The sequence below is a fragment of the Xenopus tropicalis genome, chromosome 9 (assembly GCF_000004195.4).
Source record: "Xenopus tropicalis strain Nigerian chromosome 9, UCB_Xtro_10.0, whole genome shotgun sequence".
Classification (NCBI taxonomy): domain Eukaryota; kingdom Metazoa; phylum Chordata; class Amphibia; order Anura; family Pipidae; genus Xenopus; species Xenopus tropicalis.
In genome coordinates this window covers 46,438,802-46,461,844 of record NC_030685.2, presented here as the reverse complement: position 1 = coordinate 46,461,844, position 23,043 = coordinate 46,438,802, and the positions used below count along the sequence as shown (strand labels likewise).

General features: G+C 38.8%; 1 protein-coding gene across 4 annotated transcripts in view; it reads right to left on the bottom strand.

The window, feature by feature from the left end:
• Nucleotides 1-591: 591 nt before the first annotated feature.
• mob4 (MOB family member 4, phocein) overlaps nucleotides 592-23,043 on the bottom strand; it is a 49,928-nt gene continuing 27,476 nt past the window's right edge. For 3 of the 4 annotated variants that reach the window (XM_031892687.1, XM_031892686.1, XM_012970462.3), the window contains exons 6-10: nucleotides 22,243-22,285; nucleotides 15,385-15,471; nucleotides 11,135-11,214; nucleotides 8,413-8,524; nucleotides 592-990 (exon numbers count right to left, since the gene is read on the bottom strand). In XM_031892687.1, the coding sequence (XP_031748547.1) occupies nucleotides 859-990; nucleotides 8,413-8,524; nucleotides 11,135-11,214; nucleotides 15,385-15,471; nucleotides 22,243-22,285 (454 nt within the window). In that variant the 3' untranslated portion in view covers nucleotides 592-858. The remainder of the gene's footprint in view (nucleotides 991-8,412; nucleotides 8,525-11,134; nucleotides 11,215-15,384; nucleotides 15,472-22,242; nucleotides 22,286-23,043) is intronic. The other variant, NM_001017210.2, reaches the window with a different exon arrangement.

The window sequence follows — 23,043 nt, the reverse complement described above, 5'->3', positions numbered from 1 at the left end:
TATTCAATTTTGAACTTTTTCCCCAGAGTGTGCATGTGTAAAGTGTGTCCCTTGTGACATGCCACTACATGTCAGGCAATTAGCAATGTCAGGCAATGTAGCAGCCTTTTTTAGAAGGTTTACTTAACCAAGTTATTGTAACTGCATTGAGTGATCTCTTTATGAATAGTGAGTTCATAACACTTTGCCTTTCTCTCTAAAGTTTTTCTTAACTGGGATGTTAGAGATTTTAATAAGCTCTGCCCTTGTCAACAGATGACAAGTCCTAATAGCCATTAAGGACTAACAAGGTAATGAGGGTCAGGTATCTTATCAATGGATACATAGAAAGGTGTCAAAACTTTTGCAGGTGCCAATTAAAAATGCTGTGAAATAAAATGTAGATGTACATTAACATTTGTAAATAAATTGTCAACACACAGATACCTGCAGTAGGTTTACTACTTTTCAAAAAAAAAAAAAAAAAAAAGAACCCAGCTGCTCTTACTTTATACCCAGCTTTCAGTTAGCTTTATGTACAACATAGTATGATGAAAATACCAGTTGAAGTTTGCGCAATATTTTGCATAAAAAGGTCATTTGTAGATTGTAGATCATAAATGGACAACAATGAAAACAATTTTATTAACAGGATTTATAAACAGATACAGCTCATTTCTTAAAATCCATATCACATCGATGAATAATAGTTGAATAACTTAATGATGATGTTTCTCATTTAAAAACAGCGCACAAAGTATACTGAATCCATATTAACAAAGAAGCTATAAAGATACATGATTGAAGATTCTAAAATGATATATACAGTACATAACTGTTAGTATGTTCCTCATTGTGGATTACTGCAACTTTATTTCATCATGCTTCACTTTCTCCAGCAACTGAATTTTGCACCTCTTCTTCTAAAATTGGCACAATCAGATTATCCTTGGACATCAAGTTATACTTCATCACAAATTTAGTGAACCGATGACACAGAAAAGTCTCATTCTAAGAGGTAAAATAAAACATTTTAACAATAGAACTACTGCTAATAGAAGCATAGTGAAATACATACATTTATGCATACATAAAACATGTTTTCTCAGGAGACTAGTGTAGATATATTGTCAAGTACACGAAAATGCAACTACAGAAGCATGTACCCAAAATATGAAACATATTATTTTAAGTAAAAATCTACTTAAATACAGGACACAAAAAGACATTTAAAAGATACTGACACCAGAAATGAAACCTTTTTCACATCTATTATAACATTGTCTTTGCATGCTATTTATAATTTTGCAATAAATGTATTTGCGTGATGCTTTTACATTACCTATCTGATCCCTGTTAGCATTAGAAGCTATAACTAACAGGTTGGGAAGGGACAGGCTGGCAAAACAGTCAGGTTTAGGAACTTCAAGTAACAATTACTTACAAAAGCAGCCCTATCAGCAACATTATCTACAGGTAACTTTTAATGTGCATTAATATTTTGAAGAGTATATTTTGAAGTGTAAAGCAGCAGCACCACAAATTGCAGTGGCATATATAATCAGTGCTGTGTGTAGATATTGGTGTTTTAAGTTTATACTATAAACATGTTTCTATTAGTTATTATCAAACAACAAAGATTTAGAACAGGACACAAGCAAAGAACAACTGCAATTGTAGGATGATTTTAGACATCAAGACCAGAGGTCATTCTGTTTGCTTGGGTCTTAGAATGTTTACACAGAACAAGGAATGCGTCTGTTGTCCGCCCACTTTTCAAAACTAAAACTGCAGTCCCCTAGTGACCAACTGTGAAAAGTTTGGGGACCCTGGTATTAATACTGTGAGAATGGCAGCATGTTGGTTTTCACCATTATGAGTCAATAGGTAAAATCTGATTGGCTGTTGGTGATCCGCCCACTTTTTCTAACCCTGAACCGCAGTTACCTGGTGCCTACTTCTGCAAAGTTTGGGGACCCTGGTGTTATTACTGTGAGAATGGCAGGTTGGATTTCCCCCAAGTCAATAGGTAAAATCTGATTGGCTGTTTACATTCCGCCCCATTTTTGGGCATCCAACAATCATCATATTTTCATTCAGGTTGACCCCATGACTATGTGATTCAAGTTTGGGGAGTGTAGCCTCAAAGCTGTAAGATTGGCAGCAGTTTCAATTTTCCCATTTAAATCAATGGGTAAATTCGATTGGCTGTTGCTGGTCCCTCCCACTTTGGGTCATCCAAAAAATGTTGCTGTTTCATTTGGGGTGACCCCATGACTATGTTATTAAAGTTTGGGGTAAGAAGCTTCAAACCTGTAAGAGTGGCAGCAGTTTAAAAATCTTCCCTGTCATCACTATACGCGGATGATGTGCTTTTATATTTAGCCAACCCAAATGAAGCACTATCTATAACGCATTGTCCCAGATAGAGGAATTTGGTATCTTCCCAATAGATCATCTTCCCCCAACTCAAGTAAAGCAGATAGGACACCTACAAGTGGTACAATCATTTAAATACTTGGGGATTGTCATTAGCAAGCAACATACTAAATTTGAAGAAGACAACCTAACCCCGATAGTCCAAAACCTATCCAACAAAATAGATACATGGGCACAGCTACCCCTCACGCTGCCGGGTAGAATCAACCTACTTAAAATGGTATTTCTCCCTAAATTCTTATATATTTTTCATTACTCTCCAGTACCACCCCGTGCCAAATGGTTCAAACGCATCAACTCCTTGATCCTTAGGTTCCTATGGGCAGGAAAACACCCTCGCATAAGTTCAAGAGCCCTGCAAGCCCCCGTCAGTCAGGGAGGCCTGAGCCTACCCAACATGAAACTATATTACCTGGCCAGCCAACTAATCTATGCACACTGGTGGCTAACTCCACACCGGGACAACACATCCACACTACTTAAGGCCAATATCTTGGGCTCACTCGAAGCCCTAACAAACCTACCATACAGAGGAAACTCACAACACTACACAACCACCACCCCTATGCACACAGCTATCACTGCGTTTAAAAAGGCCCTCAAACATGTCCAAGGCCCACAACAGGTATGGTCACGTTGGACACCACTATGGGGCAACTGTTCCTTACTAAACTTCACCTCCCTACCGAACATTGCCCAATGGGCTTCCTATGGGGTTGAACAACTGCAAGATATACTAGTGAACAGGGACATTAAACAATTCCAAGCACTGAAAGAAGGCCATCAAATCCCGCAAACAATGCACTTTAATTACCTTCAACTTTTCTTTTCACTCCCAATTCCCCACCATTCCATCATTCCCCACAATTACCCCACCCCGGTAGAAATGAAAGAAACCACCCTTGAAAAATACATACGCAGGGAAAACCTTTCCAAGCCCTTATCCTGGTACTACACCATCCTATGGCAGGCCCCTTGGCCAAGGTACGTGAGAAATGGATGCGTGAAATTCTTAGCCTAACAGAAGAAATGTGGGCTGATGCATTAAAACAAATTCCACACCTGACAAAATCAATAGTGGACAGGTACATACAAATGAAGTTCCTTAAGCGGGTATAACCTTACCCCATACAGGCTTTCCAAGATGTTCCCGAACACCCCAGATACTTGTATAAAATGTGACCAAGACATTGGCTTATATATACACGTGTTCTGGAGCTGTGCAGGACTTTGAGAAAAATTGTCAATTATATCTCTGATGCCCTAAGCTTTCCCTGGATCCTGTCACCAATTGTTTGCCTACTGGGAGTGGCAGAGGATCTGGGACTTAAACATCACTTCAGACTTTGCTACATCCAGCTTCTCTACTATGCCAAAAAAGCCATCCTTCTACAATGGAAATCCTTGCCCCCCCAATGCTCACATTTTGGAGAACTCTAATCAATAACACCTTTACCAACCAGAAGCTGACCTACCTCGCACGGGGTTGTCCAAAAAAATTTGATGCAATATGGGGCTCCTGGGTGACCTTCAACAAAACCCCAGGAAACTCCACGGACAGCACACCACAATAATGAAGACAAACTGGTTCCAATCTCCCCAGATCTACACTTCGCCTCTCCTTCCTCTCTCTCTACTTTCCCCTTTGCGTTTGTTGTTTCTTTTTTTTATGTTAAATTGAAAAATTGTACAAATTAAAACTTTAAAAAAAAAAAAAATCCTTGTCAAAGGGAAAATTGGGGTGTTCAGAGAGGCGCCACAAAAAGACGGGGGGCTCTCTTAGAAAAGCACAAGCAACCTGCTCCGCTATAGGGTGAAATGTGGGGAGTTTGGATGTTGTACCCCTAAAACTGAGAAGTAGCGTTTAAAAAAATGGGGGCACTAAGAATAAGAAAAAGAGGAAGAATAAGCAGAAGAACCCAACATAAATAAGTAAAAACACTTCCAAACGAAAAGAAGAAATGCTCTACATTTCCAGACTGTATCTGTTGTACATGCAATTTTTTCATATGTGTGAAATTGTAATAGAGAATAAGGGCATAGTCCCACACAAAAATAAGATGCAACTAATAGTGACTTTGGCATTGAAAATGTTGGTGTTTTAAAGTCATATGGTCAAACTCATGACATTGTCTTGGAACTGTAGAAATTAAAAACTGTGACCGCATCATTAACTTTTAAACAACAATTAAGATTCAGCTTACAGCTTAATATACATTCTGGATGCAGAGCATCGCTGTCCAGGCTATGGTTTGGGCTAAAAAAATCAGACCTGCATGATTTGGCCCACCACTTAGCTCCACTGGACAGCCACCCTAAAGCAGTTATACTGTAATTCCATAAACTGAAAAAAGTAAATAAATTCTAGAAAATGATATCGGACACAGTTTATATGCATGGTTATGTTACATAGTTACATAGTGTAAATCGCCGGTTGGGATGGAATCCTCATCACTTCGTATTACCGAAGTTGCTGAAGTTTCCTTGTGAGGCAACTTTGGAAAACCAAAGTGGCACGTGTATGCTATCTCACCATCGATTTACATTCTTGCTGGTGGGATGGCATTTTGGGGACATTAGTCGCCCATGGTTTTAAAGATTTATCGCGGGCAACTAATCTTCCTGTCTGCCACCTCCATAAGAGAAGGAGAACTTATCTACTGTCTGCTATGTAAACATGCACCCTTTGGCCCTATTCCAGTCTGAATAAACAGCTGCTTATTTATATAGTGTGGATATAAGTCTCTAAAACAAACAAGCAGCTAGTATCAGTAAACTGCACTGTTTTTCAATATAAAAAAAAGCAAAATAAACTTTGAATTGGAATTCACAATCACAGCAAGCAGGCAGGTGCCATTTTGTGGACACTGATATTAAAGCAGGCTTTGTATCATCCTAAAATCTTGTCTGCCAGAATTGGGGACCTGATGCCCATGCACTGGCTACACACATAGATGGTGAGGAAGGATGGGGAAAGTGACTGCTCAATGGAAAGTGGAAGTAATTCCCTGGCCCCCTAAGGCACAGGGGCGGGGCAGTCAATATATGATTGACAGCTAGGCTTCGTTAAATGCCTTTATAATGCGTATGGTGTGTTATGAAAAAAATAATTTGGGTTTCAGGTTTAATTTGAAAATGGATTTCATTATACAGCTTTTTATGACGCGATCGCATCGCGTCTGCTGCTTCCTTCTTCCCCCCCAGCGCCGGCCCAACTGAAGAGGAGGCGATCGGGTCTTCAGGACAGGTAAGGACTTTTTTTTTTATTCTTGCATTTACACACATTTACACACACTTACAGCACACATTTTAGCAGTTTTTTGTTTCATTTTTCACACTTTTATACACTTATATACACACACACTATCACACAACTTTTACACATGTACACACATGTATACACAAACACTTTGGGTTTTGTTTTTTTTTTACCACTTTGTTTTTAGTTTCTTTTACCTAAAAACTGTTTATTTTGACAGCGTGACTATTGGATCAGATATTCTGACCACTAATTACACTGTCATGTGACTTATTTTGTTGTTTCACTGATTTGCACAATTTTTGTGGTTTGATCGCATTTTATCCCTGTATAAGTGTTCCTAATCTGTTTTTAGCGTAGCCAGGTGTAACTTTGGTGTACAAAAATAACTTTACCTATTTTGAATTCATCAGAATGTGTACTTTCCAAAAATATATGGTTTTCTGGGGGTCTCTGTATAGTTAGGGGGGGTTACTGAACATAATATGCTGTCAGGGGTCTCTGTGTGCAAAAGCTGAGTTGGCAGGCGAGAAATCCATATGCGCTATTTTTGTTTTGGGGTCAGTACATACCGCAGACTTTGGTATATCTATGCATATTGGGCATCAAACTGTTCAGTAGGCCTCTGGTGTTCCTATTTGGGGTGACTTGCCTTTGTACGCAAGAAATTGTGTGAGATAAATGCGGCAAATTGCACCATTTTTAGGCGATTTTCTGAAATGTCATAAAAACCAATAACTTTAGGAAAGCTCTGCAGATTGGTACTTTGGTGTAGAAAGGACTCTTTACCCTTGATGGATTTGTCAGAATGTGTACTTTCCAAAAATATATGGTTTTGTGGGGGTCACTGTATAGTGGTATAGGGGAAGTTTTGGCACATAATACACTGACAGGGGGCTCTGTGTGCAAAAGCTGAGCTGGCAGGCGAGAAATCCTTATGCGCTATTTTCCTTTTGGGTTCAGTACATACCGCAGACTTTGGTATATCTATGCATATTGGGCATCAAAATGTTCAGTAGACCATAGGTGTTCCTATTTGGGGTGATTTGTCTTTATCTGATCTTTATAAAGAAATTGTGAGAGATAAATGCGGCAAATTGCAACATTTTTATGCAATTTTCGAAATGTCATATAAATCTGCAAACTTAGGAAAGCTTTACAGCTTGGTACTTTGAAGCAAGAAGAAATGTTTACCCATTATAGATTCGGGGGGATGTGTACTTTCCAAAAATATATGGCTTTCTGGGGTGAGCGTACTTTTTTTGTAGCATTATCCCACATAAAGGATGTAAATGTGTTGATTTTGCAGGAGCTGAAATGATAGATCATATGGGGGGGTATGTTCCCATTGGGGCCCCTACATGCCACATACTTAGGTAAACCTATACATATTGGGCATCAAACTGTTCAGTGGACCCCTGGTGTTCAAATTCAGGGTGTTTTATCTTGGTACCTAATGCTATGTGGGATATAAGATGCTGCAAAGTGGAAGCTTTGAGGGGATTTTTGGAAATGTCATCAAAATTGCTAACTTTAGAAAAGCTGTGCGGCTTGGTACTTTGGAGTAAAAAGACATGGGTACCCATTTTAGATTCAGGGGAATGTGTACTTTCCAAAAATATGTGACTTTTTGGGGTGAGCGTACTTTTTACTAGCTTTATCCCACATATAATGATGTAAATGTGTTGATTTTGCAGGAGCTGAAATAACAGAAATGACAGTACATATGGGGTATGTTCACATTGGGGCCCCTACATGCCACATACTTAAGTAAACCTATACATATTGGGCATCAAACTGTTCAGTGGACCCCTGGCATTCATATTTAGGGTGTTTTATTTGGTTACTTTATGACCTGTAGGAGATAAGATACTATAGACTGGAAGCTTTGAAGCGATTTTTAAAAAAAATCACAAATTTTGATAAAAACCAATAACTTTAGGAAAGCATTGCGACTTGATAGTTTGGAGTAGACAGACAGTTGTGCCTATTCTGTATTCCCCAGAATCTGTTCTTTCAAAAAATGTACAATTTTCTGGGATAAACCTTCTGTTAGTGGAATTTTTGGCCTTGAAATCTAAAGTATGCAGCTTTCTGGAGCAGTGCTTTGGAAATTTGGTAGTGTACTGCTGGGAGTTTTTGACCTATACAAATGACAAATCTCCATAAAACTATATATATATTTGGTATTGGCACGTTCAGGAGACATGGGACTTTCCAAATCAGTTGTATATTCGTGCATAAAATAATTTTTGTTTTTAGTATGTGTGATTATATTATGGAAAATTTGATTTTTTTTTTGCATTTTTAGACATTTAGAAGCCTATATCTTGTTACAGAATTGGAATTACACAAAAATTCTACCATATTTTGAAAGCTTAGGTTGTTCTGAAAAAAACGATATATCGTTTTCCTGGGTAAACTAAAAGTCCCCCGAGAAAAGCCCTCTAAAGTGAAACAGTGCAAAATGTTCAAAAACTGTCTGGCAATACAAGTTCCGCTTTGACCAAAATGGCTGGCAGTAAAAGGGTTAAGGTGAAGAACACTTTTTGGTGCTATAGGTCCTTTAACAAAGGAATTTTTTTTCTGTTTTAAAAATAAAAGGTTTTCTTTTATGCTTTCTTTTGATCAGCTGAAACCTAGGTAAAATTGATAGGCACATAACTTTTTTCATTGCAGTTTATATGCAACACTTAAAACATACACAAAAGCACAATTAATGTTTTTTTTTTTACCTCATACTCATCAAATATTTGACGATGATGAAAGTAAGCATGTGAAAATATTCTGTAAATTCTGCGGCACACTGATCCAAGTTTAGCTACTGATGACTCCTTTATGCTAACCCTAAAAAAAAAAATGTAGCAGTAAGTCTAAATAAATATTTCTTGGCAAATAATCTATTATTATTATTATTATTAAGTGAGCATTTATAAAGTAATACAGTATCAAAAAAATTTTCTAAGGCAAATGTAAAGCACAATTAATATGTAAACAGAAACAAGATACTCACAGCTGTAGTCCAAAGCATATACTCCCTACTTCAGTGATCTGTGCTGCTCCTCTGCACTGTTGTTGAGACACCAACTGCCCAATCTTTGAGTACTTAATCTTGCAGTGTTGTACAGGTATAGGACCCATTATCCAGAATGCTTGGGACTAAGGGTATTCTGGATAAGGGGTCTTTCCGTAATTTGGGTCTCTATACCTTAAGTCTACTAAAAAATCAATAAACCATTAATTAAACCAAATAGGATTGTTTTGCATCCAATAAGGATTAATTATATCTTAGTTGGGATCAATTAAAAGGTACTGTTTTATTACTACAGAGAAAAAGGAAATCCGTTTTAAAATTCAGAATTATTTGATTAAAATGGAGTCTATGGGAGACAGGCTTTCTGTAATTCGGAGCTTTCTGGATAATAGGTTTCCGGATAAGGGATCCTAGTGCTGGGCGGTATGACCAAAAATTTATATCACGGTATTTTTCAAAATTATATCGGTATCACGGTATTTGACGGTATTTTTTTTTCCCCATGCATGATTAGGTGACCACCCCAAACACCCGCCACCCGCACCCCCCCGCCACCCCAAACACCCCCCCATCCGCACGCAGCCCCCCCACCCGCACCCCCCACCCCACCCCAAACACCCCCCCATCCGCACGCACCCCCCACCCACCCCAAACACCCCCCCATCCGCACACACACCCCCCACCCCACCCCAAACACCCCCCCATCCCCTTCACATAAATATAACCCCCCACCCCGCCCCATCCCACCCCCCCAAACACAACCCCATCCCCTTCACATAAGTATAACCCACCCACCCCCACCCCCCATCCCCTTCACATAAATATAACCCCCCACACCATCCCACCCCCCCCAAACACAACCCCATCCCCTTCACATAAGTATAACCCACCCACCCCCACCCATCCCCTTCACATAAAATATAATTACTGGCCAGGCACCCCCGACAGCTCACATTGGTATCCGACTCTGAATGCGTCCTAGCGATGGCGCTTTTGTAGAGTGTGCGCGCTGACGTCACGTGCGCGCTGACGTCACGTGCGCGCTGACGTCACGTGCGCACCCGGAAGTATTCAGCACACCGGTATGTCGAAAATTCATATCGGTTTAAAAAAAAAAAACGGTGATCGGTTTTTACCGGTATACCGCCCAGCACTAAGGGATCCCATACCTGTAATAATGTAGAATACTGTGACAGCCAGTTGCTCCCCATGAATGACTTACTGCTTAATTGCCTTGTGCTACTCCACACACCTACTTGTCAAGCCCTGCTGCCTGGCTTCAGCCACACTGTCAACTCTGAACTGCATCATCACTATGTTGCTGGGCCAGTATTCCTTATGCCCAGTATTATAAAATGTGCCTGCCCTGTGACTGGTTAGAACTCTGCTTAACCCTTGCAAGAAAGCAGCACTAATAGGGAGTATATGCTTTTAAGAACAAGATCACAAGATTGTAGTGTGAACCAATTTGTGGACCGCCACTGTGGGTACCATATTACTTAAGTGCTTGAAAACCTTTGCACCTTAAGGGACATAATGAAGTTAACACACCTGTCAGAGACTGCTGTGGATTTCAGCTTAAGGCTGCCAGACTTACAACTCTATTGGACTGAGACTGGTAATATAGATATCTTGTTTGGTAAACAGAATTATGCCATTAACAGGTTTATTTGATTTTATGAAAATAAGAAAATTAAAATATTAATGTTACCGCATCACACCTTTAAAACCAGATACATACAGTGCTTATAAAAAGTATTCACCCCCTTGGAAATTTTCTTGCTTTATTACATAGTCATGGTGGATTTTTTATTTTATTTTACTCTGATCAAGAGAAATAAACTGTGAAAAGTGATTCAAATTTATTTAATTTATGTATAAGTGATTCAACTAAAGTAAGTATTTACCCCCTTTAAGTCAGTATTTAGTAGCTGTACCTTTTGTGGCAATTCAAGCCTTGAGTCTGCATGGATAGGTCTCTTTCAGCTTTGCACATTAGGACATTTTCCAGTTTCTCATTGCAAAACAATGCAGACTCTTCCAGGTTACATCAGCATTGTGAATGAACAAATTCTCTATTGATACCTGGATTCCATTCCAGGATATGAACATTGTTGATTTTAAGCAATTCTTATGCATTGGCTTTATGTTTGGGGGCACTGTCTTGCAAAAGGGTAAATATTTTTAGGCACTGTATCCACATGTTGTCTAAAAACATTTTTCTCCATATTATTATTATAACATTTATTTATAAAGCGCCAACATATTCCGCAGCGCTGTACAATAAGTGGGTTTCATACATTGGACATACAGCGTAACATATAAATCAAATAACCGATACAAGAGGTGAAGAGAGCCCTGCCCAAAAGAGCTTACAATCTACAAACACATTATTCTGTATAGAATAACATATGTTAACCTACCTGCTTGGAAAATATTTGTTACTATTCAAAAGACATGCAGCTCCATCTAGTGTGTGTCTAGTGTAGTCTATTGCAGGGCACTACAAAGTTAGAAACAAAGAAATAAAAAAGGTAATATACACTGAACATTTTTTTACATAAAAGTTTAAAATGCATGTAAATATTAATGTAGTATAAAACAATTACCCAATATTAATTTAAGGATAGGTCAGCCCAAAAAATTATTTTTTCCATAATAAAAGAAAACATAATTCTAAGTAACTATATATACATTCACTACACATTTGTAATGGTATTTGTAAAGTTATTTGTATATATTATTGCTAAAAGGAGAAGAAAAGGCTTACCTTTTACCCTGGGCTGGTGCTCCTGTTATGAGAAAACCACACCAGCCCGGGGTACCTGCAGCGAGTGTGCGTTTCCTTTTCCTTCTGTCTTCAAAATCCCTGGGCCAGCGCATGTGCAGTAGAGTGAAAAGCCAACTTTTTTGTTGAAGTTCGACTTTTCACTCTATTTCACATGCGCGTGAAGAAGGAAGAGAAAAAGGAGACGCTCACTCCAGCAACCCCGGGGCTGGTGCTTTTTTCTTCTAACAGGGGCACCAGCCCAGCGCAAAAGGTAAGCGATTAAAGTCACTTGGGGGTGCCTAACATTTTGGCACCCCCAAGTGACTTAGCCTTTCCTTCTCCTTTAAAACAATGTTTGTTTGTCCTTTTTTATTTTCTGCCCTGGTTGCTCTGACTTTTGAAACAATGTAACATAAGCCAACAGACAACAACAAGAGATCCTCTGCACTCACCCATTATCAATATATATATAGGACATAACAACATTCTGTGCATTAAACTACCAAGAAATGCCCTCCCCTTTAAGCAAAACCGGGATTTTGTCTATATGTATTTTGTGGTCACTACCTCATTGCAGCCCCGCCTAATGGTTTAAAATTCTGTGGTTGAGCACAACTTTCCCTTTTTTAACATAAGACAGTGTATGGAACAAATAAAAAATCCATCCTCTATCACCTTCCATATACAGTCATATGAAAATGTTTGGGAACCCCTCTTAATTCTTTGGAGTTTTGTTTATCATAACAGTAGTATTTCAGCAGTGACAGTTTATTGGATTAACAGAAAACATGCAATATGCATCATAACAAAATTAGGACAGATACACCATCTGCAGCTAGATGTTCTTGCAGGTCTTTGGAGGTGATCTTTGGGTAGTCTCTCAATTCTCTGCATATGCTGCTCCTGTATTTTTTCTTGACCTGCCAAACCTGAGCTTTACAGCAACTGTGCCTGTGGGATTCCATTTCTTGATTCCATTCCTTACAGTTGAAACTGACAGTTTAAGCCTCTGAGATACCTTTTTGTAGCCTTCCCCTTAAACCATGATACTGAACAATTTTTGTTTTCAGAACTTGAGAGAGTTGCTTTCAGGATCTCATGCGGTCACTCTTCAGAAGAGTCAAACAGAAGCACAACTTGCAATTGGCCACCTCAAATACCTTTTCTCATGATTGAACATACCTGCCTATGAAGTGCAAGGCTTAACGAGCTAATCCAACTAATTTGGCCAGTAATCAGTATTGAGCAGTTAACATGCATTCAAATTTTTGTACAGCCAGGTTATCACATTTGATTTAATTTAATACAACTAAATACTGCTTCACTAAAAATCTTTGTTCAGAAAACACCCCAGTACTCAGATGTTCCTGGGAAAGGAAAGACATACCACTGTTAGCTTTTTTTTGTTGAAAGTGGAGTACATTATTATGCAGTCTGAGAGGGGTTCCCAAACTTTTTCATATGACTGTATGTTGTACAGGTATGGGACCTGTTATCCAGAATGCTCGGATAAGGGATCTTTCCTTAATTTGGATCTCCATAACTTAAGTCTGCTAAAAATCATTTAAATATTGAATAAACCCAATAGGCTTGTTTTGCCTCCAATGGATTAATTATATCTTAGTTGGCATCAAGTACAAGGTACTGTTTTATTATTACAGAGAAAAAGGAAATCGTTTTTAAAAATTAGAATTATTTGCCTATAATGGGTCTATGGGAGATGGCCTTTCTGTAATTCGGAACTTTCTGGATAATGGGTTTCCGGATAAGGGATCCCATACCTGTGTCACACTTGCCTTTAATGTCTAATATCTGAATTATGCACATCACCAAACTGTTTGTATTAGAGCATTTCTCCTTTACTAAGCTTGAGTAAATGTTCATACAATCTGGTATGAAATGATCAAACTGAATGACTGTATTCACCTTCACCACTACATTCAATGATATATATCACAAACTAGGAAGAACAAGTAATAAAGCTTTTTATTCTATATTTGGGATGATACTGACCAACCTCAAATGACTCATTTTTTTGGACAAAAATTATACTGGGCACATCTCCCACATCTATGCCAATCATTTACATTAACTTGCCAATTCTTATATTGTTACCCCTTACTTGTGTTTCTATGTTGTTACATTTTTTAGATTTTTCTTTTCCTATACTGTTTTATTTTTCCTTTAAAAGTCGTTTTTATCTTTATTTTGATGTTGGCTAAGGACAGCGGGAGCTAATAAATTAAAGTTTTATGTTTCCTACATATAACCGGTGGGTTTGATGGTACTCTATTATTTAGGTTAGGATCATTAAAATTATAAACCAATGTTTTTTATCTATTGCTTTTTGTAATTGATAGATCTTAATTCCTCCTCTCACTTTTTGTCTTTCTTTCCTATTACTAAAAGATAGTATTAATGCTTTTTTGTTTTTCTCTAATATCTTCTGAGTCTGTAAAAAATTGGCCAGTAACTCTATTTTCTGATTATTCAATTTCTATGTGAATTCTAATGCCTCAATAGGCGCTTTTATTTTTTCAAAAAACCCTATACAGGTATAGGACCCATTATCCAGAATGTTCGGGACCAAGGGTATTCCGGATAAGGGGTCTTTCCATAATTTGGATCTCCATACCTTAAGTCTACTAAACAATCAATAAACCATTAATTAAACAATATAGGATTGTTTTGCATCCAATAAGGATTATTTATATCTTAGTTGGGATCAAGTACAAGGTACTGCTTTATTATTACAGAGACAAAGGAAATCAGTTTTAAAATTCTGAATTATTTGATTAAAATGGAGTCTATGGGAGATGGGCTTTCCGTAATTCGGAGCTTTCTGGATAACGGGTTTCCGGATAAGGGATCCCATACCTGTACTTGGGAAATACTAGCTGATACCTAGATATGCCCAGGGTGGTTGACTCACTAAGCCCGTCTCCTGGGATTGGTTGAGTAGCCAGGTTGCGATGACTTAAGGTGGCCATACACGTGGCGATCCGACGATGTTTCGTACGACCATCGGTCGCACGAAACATCGTAAGATCCGCCACACACCATTCAGGGCTGAATCGGCAGGTAAGGAGGTAGAAACAATAGGATTTCTACCTCCTTCTGCCGATTCAGCTCTGAAGGGAGAATTTTGGTCAGGCGCCTTCTATGGCGCCCGATCAAAATTTTCAAACTTGTCCGATCGGCGAGTCGTCCGATATCGGCAGCTTCCTGCGATATCGGTCGACTCGCCGACATGCCATACACGCACCGATTATCGTACGAAACGAGGTTTAGTACGATAATATCGGTGCGTGTATGGCCACCTTTACTTACTACTGCAAAAAGACTATTCAAATGCAGTGGATGGATTGGGTTACACATCTCTGGCCCCAGACCTCTTAAAACAACTGGTAAACAAAGCACTTACAACTGAAACTTGGGGTGTGAAAAGCAAATTTGATAAAATATGGGGATCATGGTATGATTCTGACATTATAACTTTTCAAAGGTTGGCTATTCTACGTTTGAATAGAATGTTTTTCCACATTTGTTTTGTTTCTCAGAATAAATAAAACTTAAAAAAATAAAAAAAACAATGATGGTCCAACATTTTGCCAAAGGTGAAAGCCTGCACTTTTAAAGTCCTATTATAACTAACAAGATTTTAAACACATTGTGTATTTTATTTATGTTCTTATTTATATTTTTGTAGAGAATAAACAAAAATAAAGATTTACGAAATACGAGAGAGAGGGAATTTTTTTTTAATAATAGTGAGTGCCCCTTAATTCTTGTAATTGTAATTTTATCTTTTTTCATTTTATTACCTATTTCTAAATTCTACAATGGTTTTAACAGCTTTTAATAATGCAGGTTCCTAAAAACAGAAACATGCATTTATCTTACCTCTTTTGGAGTCTTATGAGCTGCACAAAGAAATATCCATTGTTCCGTTGCAGTCATTTGAGTACAAGTATCAGGGTGACATTCAGTCTGAAAAAAAAACAAAACAAAAAAAAACACAGTTTGAATGATGTTGAAAGGCTATTAGTAATATCAAGTGTTTTACTGTCTGGGCAATTAAAGCCATACAAAACCCTAAAAACAAATCTGGCTAGAAATGCTGCATTTTATATACAGCACCAATCTAAAGCTTCAGTGCCTTTAACAGTAATCATCTAGGTCTTTAAAGTGGTCAGAGTGCAGTCTATGCAGCTGTTAAAGGAGAAGGAAAGGCAAAGTCACTTGGGGGTGCCAAAATATTAGGCACCCCCAAGTGACTTGAATCGCATACCTTTTACCCCGGGCTGGTGCCCCTGTACAGAGAGAACAGCACCAGCCCGGGGTACCTGCAGCGCTTCCTTCTTCCTGCTTTGCGAGCGCGCGCGCGCGCGCATGCGCAATAGAGTGAAAAGCCAAACTTTAACAGAGAAGTCGGCTTTTCACTCTACTGCGCATGCACCTATGTGTAAGTCTTAGCGAAACGCAGTTTCTCCTAACAGGGGCACCAGCACGGGGTACGAGGTAAGCGATTAAAGTCACTTGGGGGTGCTTAACATTTTAGCACCCCCAAGTGACTTAGACTTTCCTTCTCCTTTAAGAAGTGAAACTTAGGGGTCATGCAGATCAGCAAGCAGAAAGTTAGGTTTTTCCCATAAAAGCTAATGCTAAATGCACAGGTTTTGGAGTTGCTATGTAATTACAATCTAAATTACTTACTAAGCATCCTTGACTCAACACATTTACATTCTATATATACATTTATTACTCAACGTTTCGGTCTCACACAGAGACGATCATCTTGAGTAATAAACCTTTCTATTTTTGCATTTACATTTTGCTCTCAAATCTTTAAATATGAAGAGTGCTGTCCTTGTTCCAGTATATATAAGAATAAAATATACAGTATCCGTATATTGCATCTGTCCTTAAGCTTAGGTAAATTACAGCAGTACAGTCTCAGTCTGAGGGCAGGTCAGTGAATGTGTTCCTTCCTTCCATTCCAATAGTTTCCCTGCTCAAGACTTTCCTGTTCCAATGTCTTCTTTATCTTCAGATTCTAAATGCAAGCGTTACAAGGACCTCTTGAATGTCTTTTGAGAAGAAGAATACTGAAATCCTTCCTCCTCATAGATCCTATCAAAGTCCTACTGACCCATAGTCTGTTTCTAAAACCCAGGCTATGAAAGAATACATTGAATAAAATCTTTATCCGAAAGTCTACCTCCCCTGCTGCTTTCTCAGTCCAAAAGAAAGATTAGGCCTTGTATTGATTATTGTGGCCTTGACAATATCACTGTTAAAAATTGTCATGCCAGCAGTATTGCCCTGGCATTGTAGGAAGGTGACAAACCTATCTGGGGTATCAGACAATGCGGAGCCAGCTATTTGGGGCAGGGAAGCTGGGGGCCTTTGGTTTTGTTGATCTGTTGATCGAAGAAAGGCAATTGTGGACCTAAGAACAGCAGGAGGGAACAGCCATGAGAAAATATGAGGATGGGTCCCAGCGGGTAATAAAAGGGCCACAGATCCAGGTACTCGTTAGTTCATACGTGGGGTACCAATTCTGTTGGGATGTGTGCTCAATTTTCCAAACTCTTACCTCAGGAGGACACAAAAGATAACTCGGTAACATACATAGAGTTTCTCTGTGTTTTATTTCCATTTATTTACTGTTTGTATGTATATGTCTCTTTTTGTAAAATCTTTTTAAATGCACTGTTTACCCTTGTAACATTAAATATAACATTTAATAAGTTATGTCCTTTGGCTCTAAGACTCATGTACCTGGTATAAATGTTTGGGCCTAGAATGTTATAACCTCATGTCTGTAACTGTGGAGGGCAAGTTCTGTGTAAATGCTAATTAACTAGTTGACTACTAGCAGGAGAGTGTGTTTGACTGTAATTTAACCCTTTGGCTGCTAGAGTGCTTGTTGAATTAGTGAAAGCTAAGCCTAAGAACAGTAAGACGAAGCGTGCGATACATTTGTGTATTAGGTTTCTATCACCTGTTATTGATAGATGGTGGCAGCTTATAGTTATTTGGGGTGGTGGTGTGTTTGGGGGTGCCTAACGTTAGTCTAACCTGTGTGAAAGGTAACCGAGTGGGACCCCTTGTTTCCCCGTCCCGGTGTCATGTGCGTCAGAGTGGCGTGTTCCTGACAAAAATCATTGCCCTTTTCCACTAATCTGAGCTCTTTAACAAAATAAAAAATGCCTAATTCTTCTCAGTTAGATCTGCGAAGGCATATAACCCCATTTGTATCCACCAGGGAGACGAGTGGAAGACTGCTTGCAGCGCGCAAGCCTAAGAATGTGACTGAACTGGAGGCTTTTGCCCATGAAGAATGGGCTAAGATACCCGTAGATCGCTGCAAGACACTTGTGTCAAGCTATGCTTCACGTTTAAAAGCTGTTATAACTGGAAAAGGATGTTGTACTAAGTACTAAGAATGATTGTCACTTGGGGGTTGAATAAAACTGATAATAATGTGAGCACAGAAAAGACATTTGTGGTTATTTCATTATAAATGTTATGTTATATTTGTCTGACTTACAAGTGCCTCTTTGATTTAATTGTAAACAAGATGACTGAAATGATCAAAATCAATGTCAAACTGGTCAAAACACTCAATTTCAGTGGGGGTTGAATAATTTTGAACACAACTGTAATTGTGCAAAACTATTAGTTCCATGCAGGATGCTGCCACTATGCAGTGCGATTTGACAAAATTGGAAAAATGGGCAGCAAAACAGAAAATGAGGTTCAGTGTTAAAAAGTGCAAAGTTATGCACTTTTGTAGAAATAATATAAATGCAAGTTATGCACTAAATGATAGTGTTTGGGGGGGGGGGGGGGTCCTTACTTTAAAATGATCTTTAGATAACAAGTTGTCTAATTCCAGGCAGTGTCATTTAGTTTCTACTAAAGCAAATAAAGTGCTGTCTTGCATAAAAAAGGGCATTGACTCAAGGGATGAAAACAGAGGTCCCTGGTAAGGCAGAGACGTGCAACTAAACTGGTAAAGGGGAAGGAAGATTTAAATTCTGAGGTTAGACTGTCAAGGTTGTTTTCTCTGGACATGATTACTCTGTACATGTACATTAGAGGGGATTATAGACAGATAGGGGGTGTTCTTTATTTCCCATAAAAACGATGAGCGAACCAAGGCCTCCCCTTCAGATAAGTGGAATGAAACTTTAATATGAAGCAACTTAGGTGTTTTTTTGTGGCGAGGGCAGTGAGGTTGTGGAATGCCCTTCCGAGTGATGTTGTAATGGCAGATTCTGTTAATGTCTTTAAGAGGGGTTTGGATGATTTCTTGAACAGGCATAATATTCAAGGCTATTGTGATACTAAAATCTACAATTACTATTGATATTGGTATATATGGTTTATGTATGTGAGCGTATAGATAGGTCAGTGTAGGTTTGTGTGGGCTGGGTTCACTTTGAAGGGTTGAACTTGATGGATTCGGTTTTTTTTAATGCTATGTAACTATGTAAGAATTGACCCACTTGATGTCAAATTTAAATTGCACTAATAGCAGATTTATATTGTTCAACAAAGAACAATTTTTTAAATAGATTTCTAATAACAAAATCAAGCCTTAAATGTTAGGCACCCCCAAGTGACTTTAATCGCTTACCTTGTACCCCGGGCTGGTGCCCGTTAGGAGAAAACAGCACCAGCCTGGGGTACCTGTAGCGCAGCGCTTCTTCCTTCCTGCTTCATTTTCTAAGGACTAAACGACGCGCGCATGCGCAGTAGAGTGAAAAGCAGACTTCTCTGTTAGAGTTCGGCTTTTTCACTCTACTGTGCATGCGCACGCACCCGAACTAGGAAGAAGGAAGCGCTGCAGCTACCCCGGGCTGGTGCTGTTCTCCCCGTACAGGGGCACCAGCCCGGGGTAAAAGGTAGGCGATTCAAGTCACTTGGGGGTGCCTAACATTTTGGCACCCCCAAGTGACTTTGCCTTTCCTTTTCCTTTAAGAACAGAACAAAAGCCACAACCTGCCAAACCACTGGTAGTCAACTTTTGTCCTGTCCATTTTTGATCTTCTCCACACAGCTTTCAGAAGCTCAGCTTACATCCTGAACTCAACCAGCAAAGTCAAATTGGTAGGTACCATTTTCAAAAGATTATGTCATTGTGTCTTGTTACTTTAGAGATGAAATATCATTCCAAATGTGTGTATGAAAAAATTAAATGTATGTTTATCAATGCAAAAGGAAATTAGGTGCTTCCTTACAAGTCACATTTTCTCAACATTTTTTTTTTTACTTCTAAGTTACACTGCTACAAGAAACATTGGAGAGCTGCCTGGGCATGGCCAGACAAAGCGTATATCATCTGGTCTTCCTCTTCTCTTCTGCCTGGCTGAAGCTTTTGCGTTTTCCAGACTGACCTCTGATCCGCACTGCTTCTATCACCGATCCCATTGCTTCTAGTGCAGGCACAGAGCGGCATACCGAAGCGGGTCCGCTTCTCTCAGCCAGGCAGAAAAGCGCAGGGCTGAGAAAAGCGGCAATAAGCTTTGTCTGACCATGCCTTAAGGCAGGGATCCCCAACCTTTTTTACCCGTGAGCCACATTTAAGTGTAAAAAGACTTGGGGAGCAACACGAGCATGAAACATGTACCTGGGGGTGCCAAATAAGGACTGTTATTGGCTATTTGGCAGCCCCTATATGGACTGCCAGCCTATAGGAGACTCTGTTTGGCAGTACACCTGGTTTTTATGCCTCCAAAACTTGCCACCAAGCCAAGAATTCAAAAATAAGCACTTTATTTGAGGCCACTGGGAGCAACATCCAAAGGGTTGGGGAGGAACATGTTGCTCATGAGCCACTGGTTGGGGACCACTGCCTTAAGGGTTCTAACTAACACACCCAACAGTTTCAAGTGTTTTTATTTTTAATGTCACTGTTCTTTAATGGATACTGTAAAATTTAGGGATGCACTGAATACAGGATTCAGCCTTTTTCACAGCAGGATTCGGATTTGGCCAAATAAATGCCTCTGGCTAAACAGAACACAAATCTTCAAAATCACGCAACTTTTTTCACACAAACAGAAAAGCTGACCATTTTTCACTGCCGCTAAGCGCACAGTTCTCTATTGCCCTTCTTTATGCACATTTGCATATGCAATTTAAATTCTGATTTGCTTCAGTATTCGACCAAATCTTTCACAAAGGATTCGGGGTTTGGCTGGATCTTAAAATAGTGGATTCAGTGCATCCCTAGTACATTTTAATGGCATCATTTTTAATACTACATTATACTGTGTGCCTTGAAAATGAATCATTGTACCAATAAAAAATGTTAATATAGTTTTTGTTGATTTTAATTGTAATTATGGTGCGTGGTTCATTAAAGGGGTTAAAAGACATTATGTGAAAAACAATATTGTGCCAATGAATTGTACTCATCTAAATACAGAAGGTATGTGCTTTAAAAAGTGTTTTGGTTGATTAATTGAAAACTTCTCCAAAAACCCTACTATTTCCACCCATCTGTTCCACTCCCTGCTGCTTCCTTTTCCCAGGCTGTGCATAGGGGCCAGTCTTTGCTTGTATGACTGCAGGGCTGTAATTGGCTACTCTGCTTTTAGCTGGGACCGTTAAGACATGTCCACCTCTCATTTGAAACACAGACAGGGATCTGAGAGAATCTACAGGGAGCTCCAATAAAGGGGCCATTTTTACAGATTATGAATTTTTTAGAGCATGTCTGAAAATACCTTTTAATTAACCAGGAGCAGAAACAATGCAGGCAGAAAAAGCAGGTAAGAACCCAAGTCTGGCTTGTGACTCCTCAGTAACATGGGAGTAGGAGAAACTGAAAGCAGTTCTAATGTGTAGTGCTGGCTCCTTCTGAATCAGGCACAATGCACTAAGATGGCTGCCTACACACCAATATTACAACCAAGAAAATACATTTGTTGGTTCAAGAATAAAATTTTAAGTGGTAGAGTGAATGATTTGCTATGTAAATAGTGTAATTTAGAAATAAACCCTTTAAGCTTCCCCCCAGGTTCTTATTAACCACATTTTTGCTGAAGTGAGGTTGTGTAACATTATCCCTCTCAATTTGCAAGTTGTCTCACAGACGGTGAGGTTGAGTATAGCTGGACAGTGGTATTTTCTATTTTTTACTTATATGCTTAAACAATTTTTACAAACATTAAGTCAGCAGAAACTCATTGTTTGTTCCTGAACAGGGTTATATAAAAAATTAAAGGGGTAAAAAAAAAAAAAAAATCCTTTGCACCACTTCAGAAATAAGGGAAAACTTGTGTCCCGTTTCCTCCTCTAACCTGATGGCCATTCGTAATGATGTTCTGACAGCGGACAGCTGTGCTGCTGTGTTGGAGGAATTTTCAGCTCCTATGAAAGCTACTTTTGTTTGGCTTTGCAACAGTGAGAAGCTTTGATGAGTAACAGACAGAAGTAGTTTGCATACTTTTGTGCACTGGAGTATGGAGCCAAATATTCCTTCTAAGCAGCATAGCCTACAGCCATCAGAATGGCTGTCAAGTCAGTGATGGAAAGAGGACAAACTTTAGTCTTTATTTCTAAAATGGTGCAACAATGTTAAAGCAAGTTAATTCAGGATGTGTTTTTGAGTGGAGAACCCAAAAATCAATTTTTGTTTTTTTTTAATTTTAGAATTTTCCCTTTAAAAAAATAGGTCCGCTGAGCATTGCCCCTCCCAAAAGAAGAAACAAACATACAAAAAACAAACTAGAGCATCGTTACCTGAAGCTTGACAGCAAGTCCATTAAGTTCAAGACAAAATTGCCTAAAAGGTAAAGAAAAAAAAACAACAACAAAAAAAAAAATTAGAGGAAGCTGAAAAACAGTACTGCAAGATTAATTTCACAGTACCTTTCTTGCCTGTAAATGCACTATTACTTCAGTTAGGAACAAAGATAAAACTATTTTTTAGCCAAACAAGCTTTGAAATCACTTCTTTTAAGTTGTTTAAAAGCAATATCCAACTTATCCAACTAAGATTAACCTTATCTTTGTAATCAGCTATAACTCAAAAAACAAAAATAGAACTCCTTTAACCCTTTATGTGCCTGCAGAATTTCACATTTCAGATACGCTCAGTGTCATATTTCTAACATTTGTTCTCTCGTTTTAGGGGCATTTACTGGGGGTGGTTAGGTTTGAAAAATATATAGTTTTTTTTTTTTAGAGAGACCCTGATATTTCTAAATCTGAACAGTTTCTATAGAAATGTATGAAAATTTGCTTCCACTTTCAAGCAGAAAAGGGAATATTTAGTTGTATAACCACTGTTTCTGAGAACTGCTGCACATCTGTGTTGCATAACGTCAGCCAACTTCTGGCAGGTATTCCAGCCCAGGATGATTGGACTACATTCCACAATTCTTTTGGATTTCTTGGATTTGCCTCAGATGTCACCCCACAAGTTTTCTAATGGATTAAGGTTGGGAAGTGGGCTGGTAACTCCATAATGGCAATCTTGTTGGTATGGAACCAAGATATTGCTTGTGTACGAGTGTGTTTGGGGTCGTTGTCTTGTTGAAA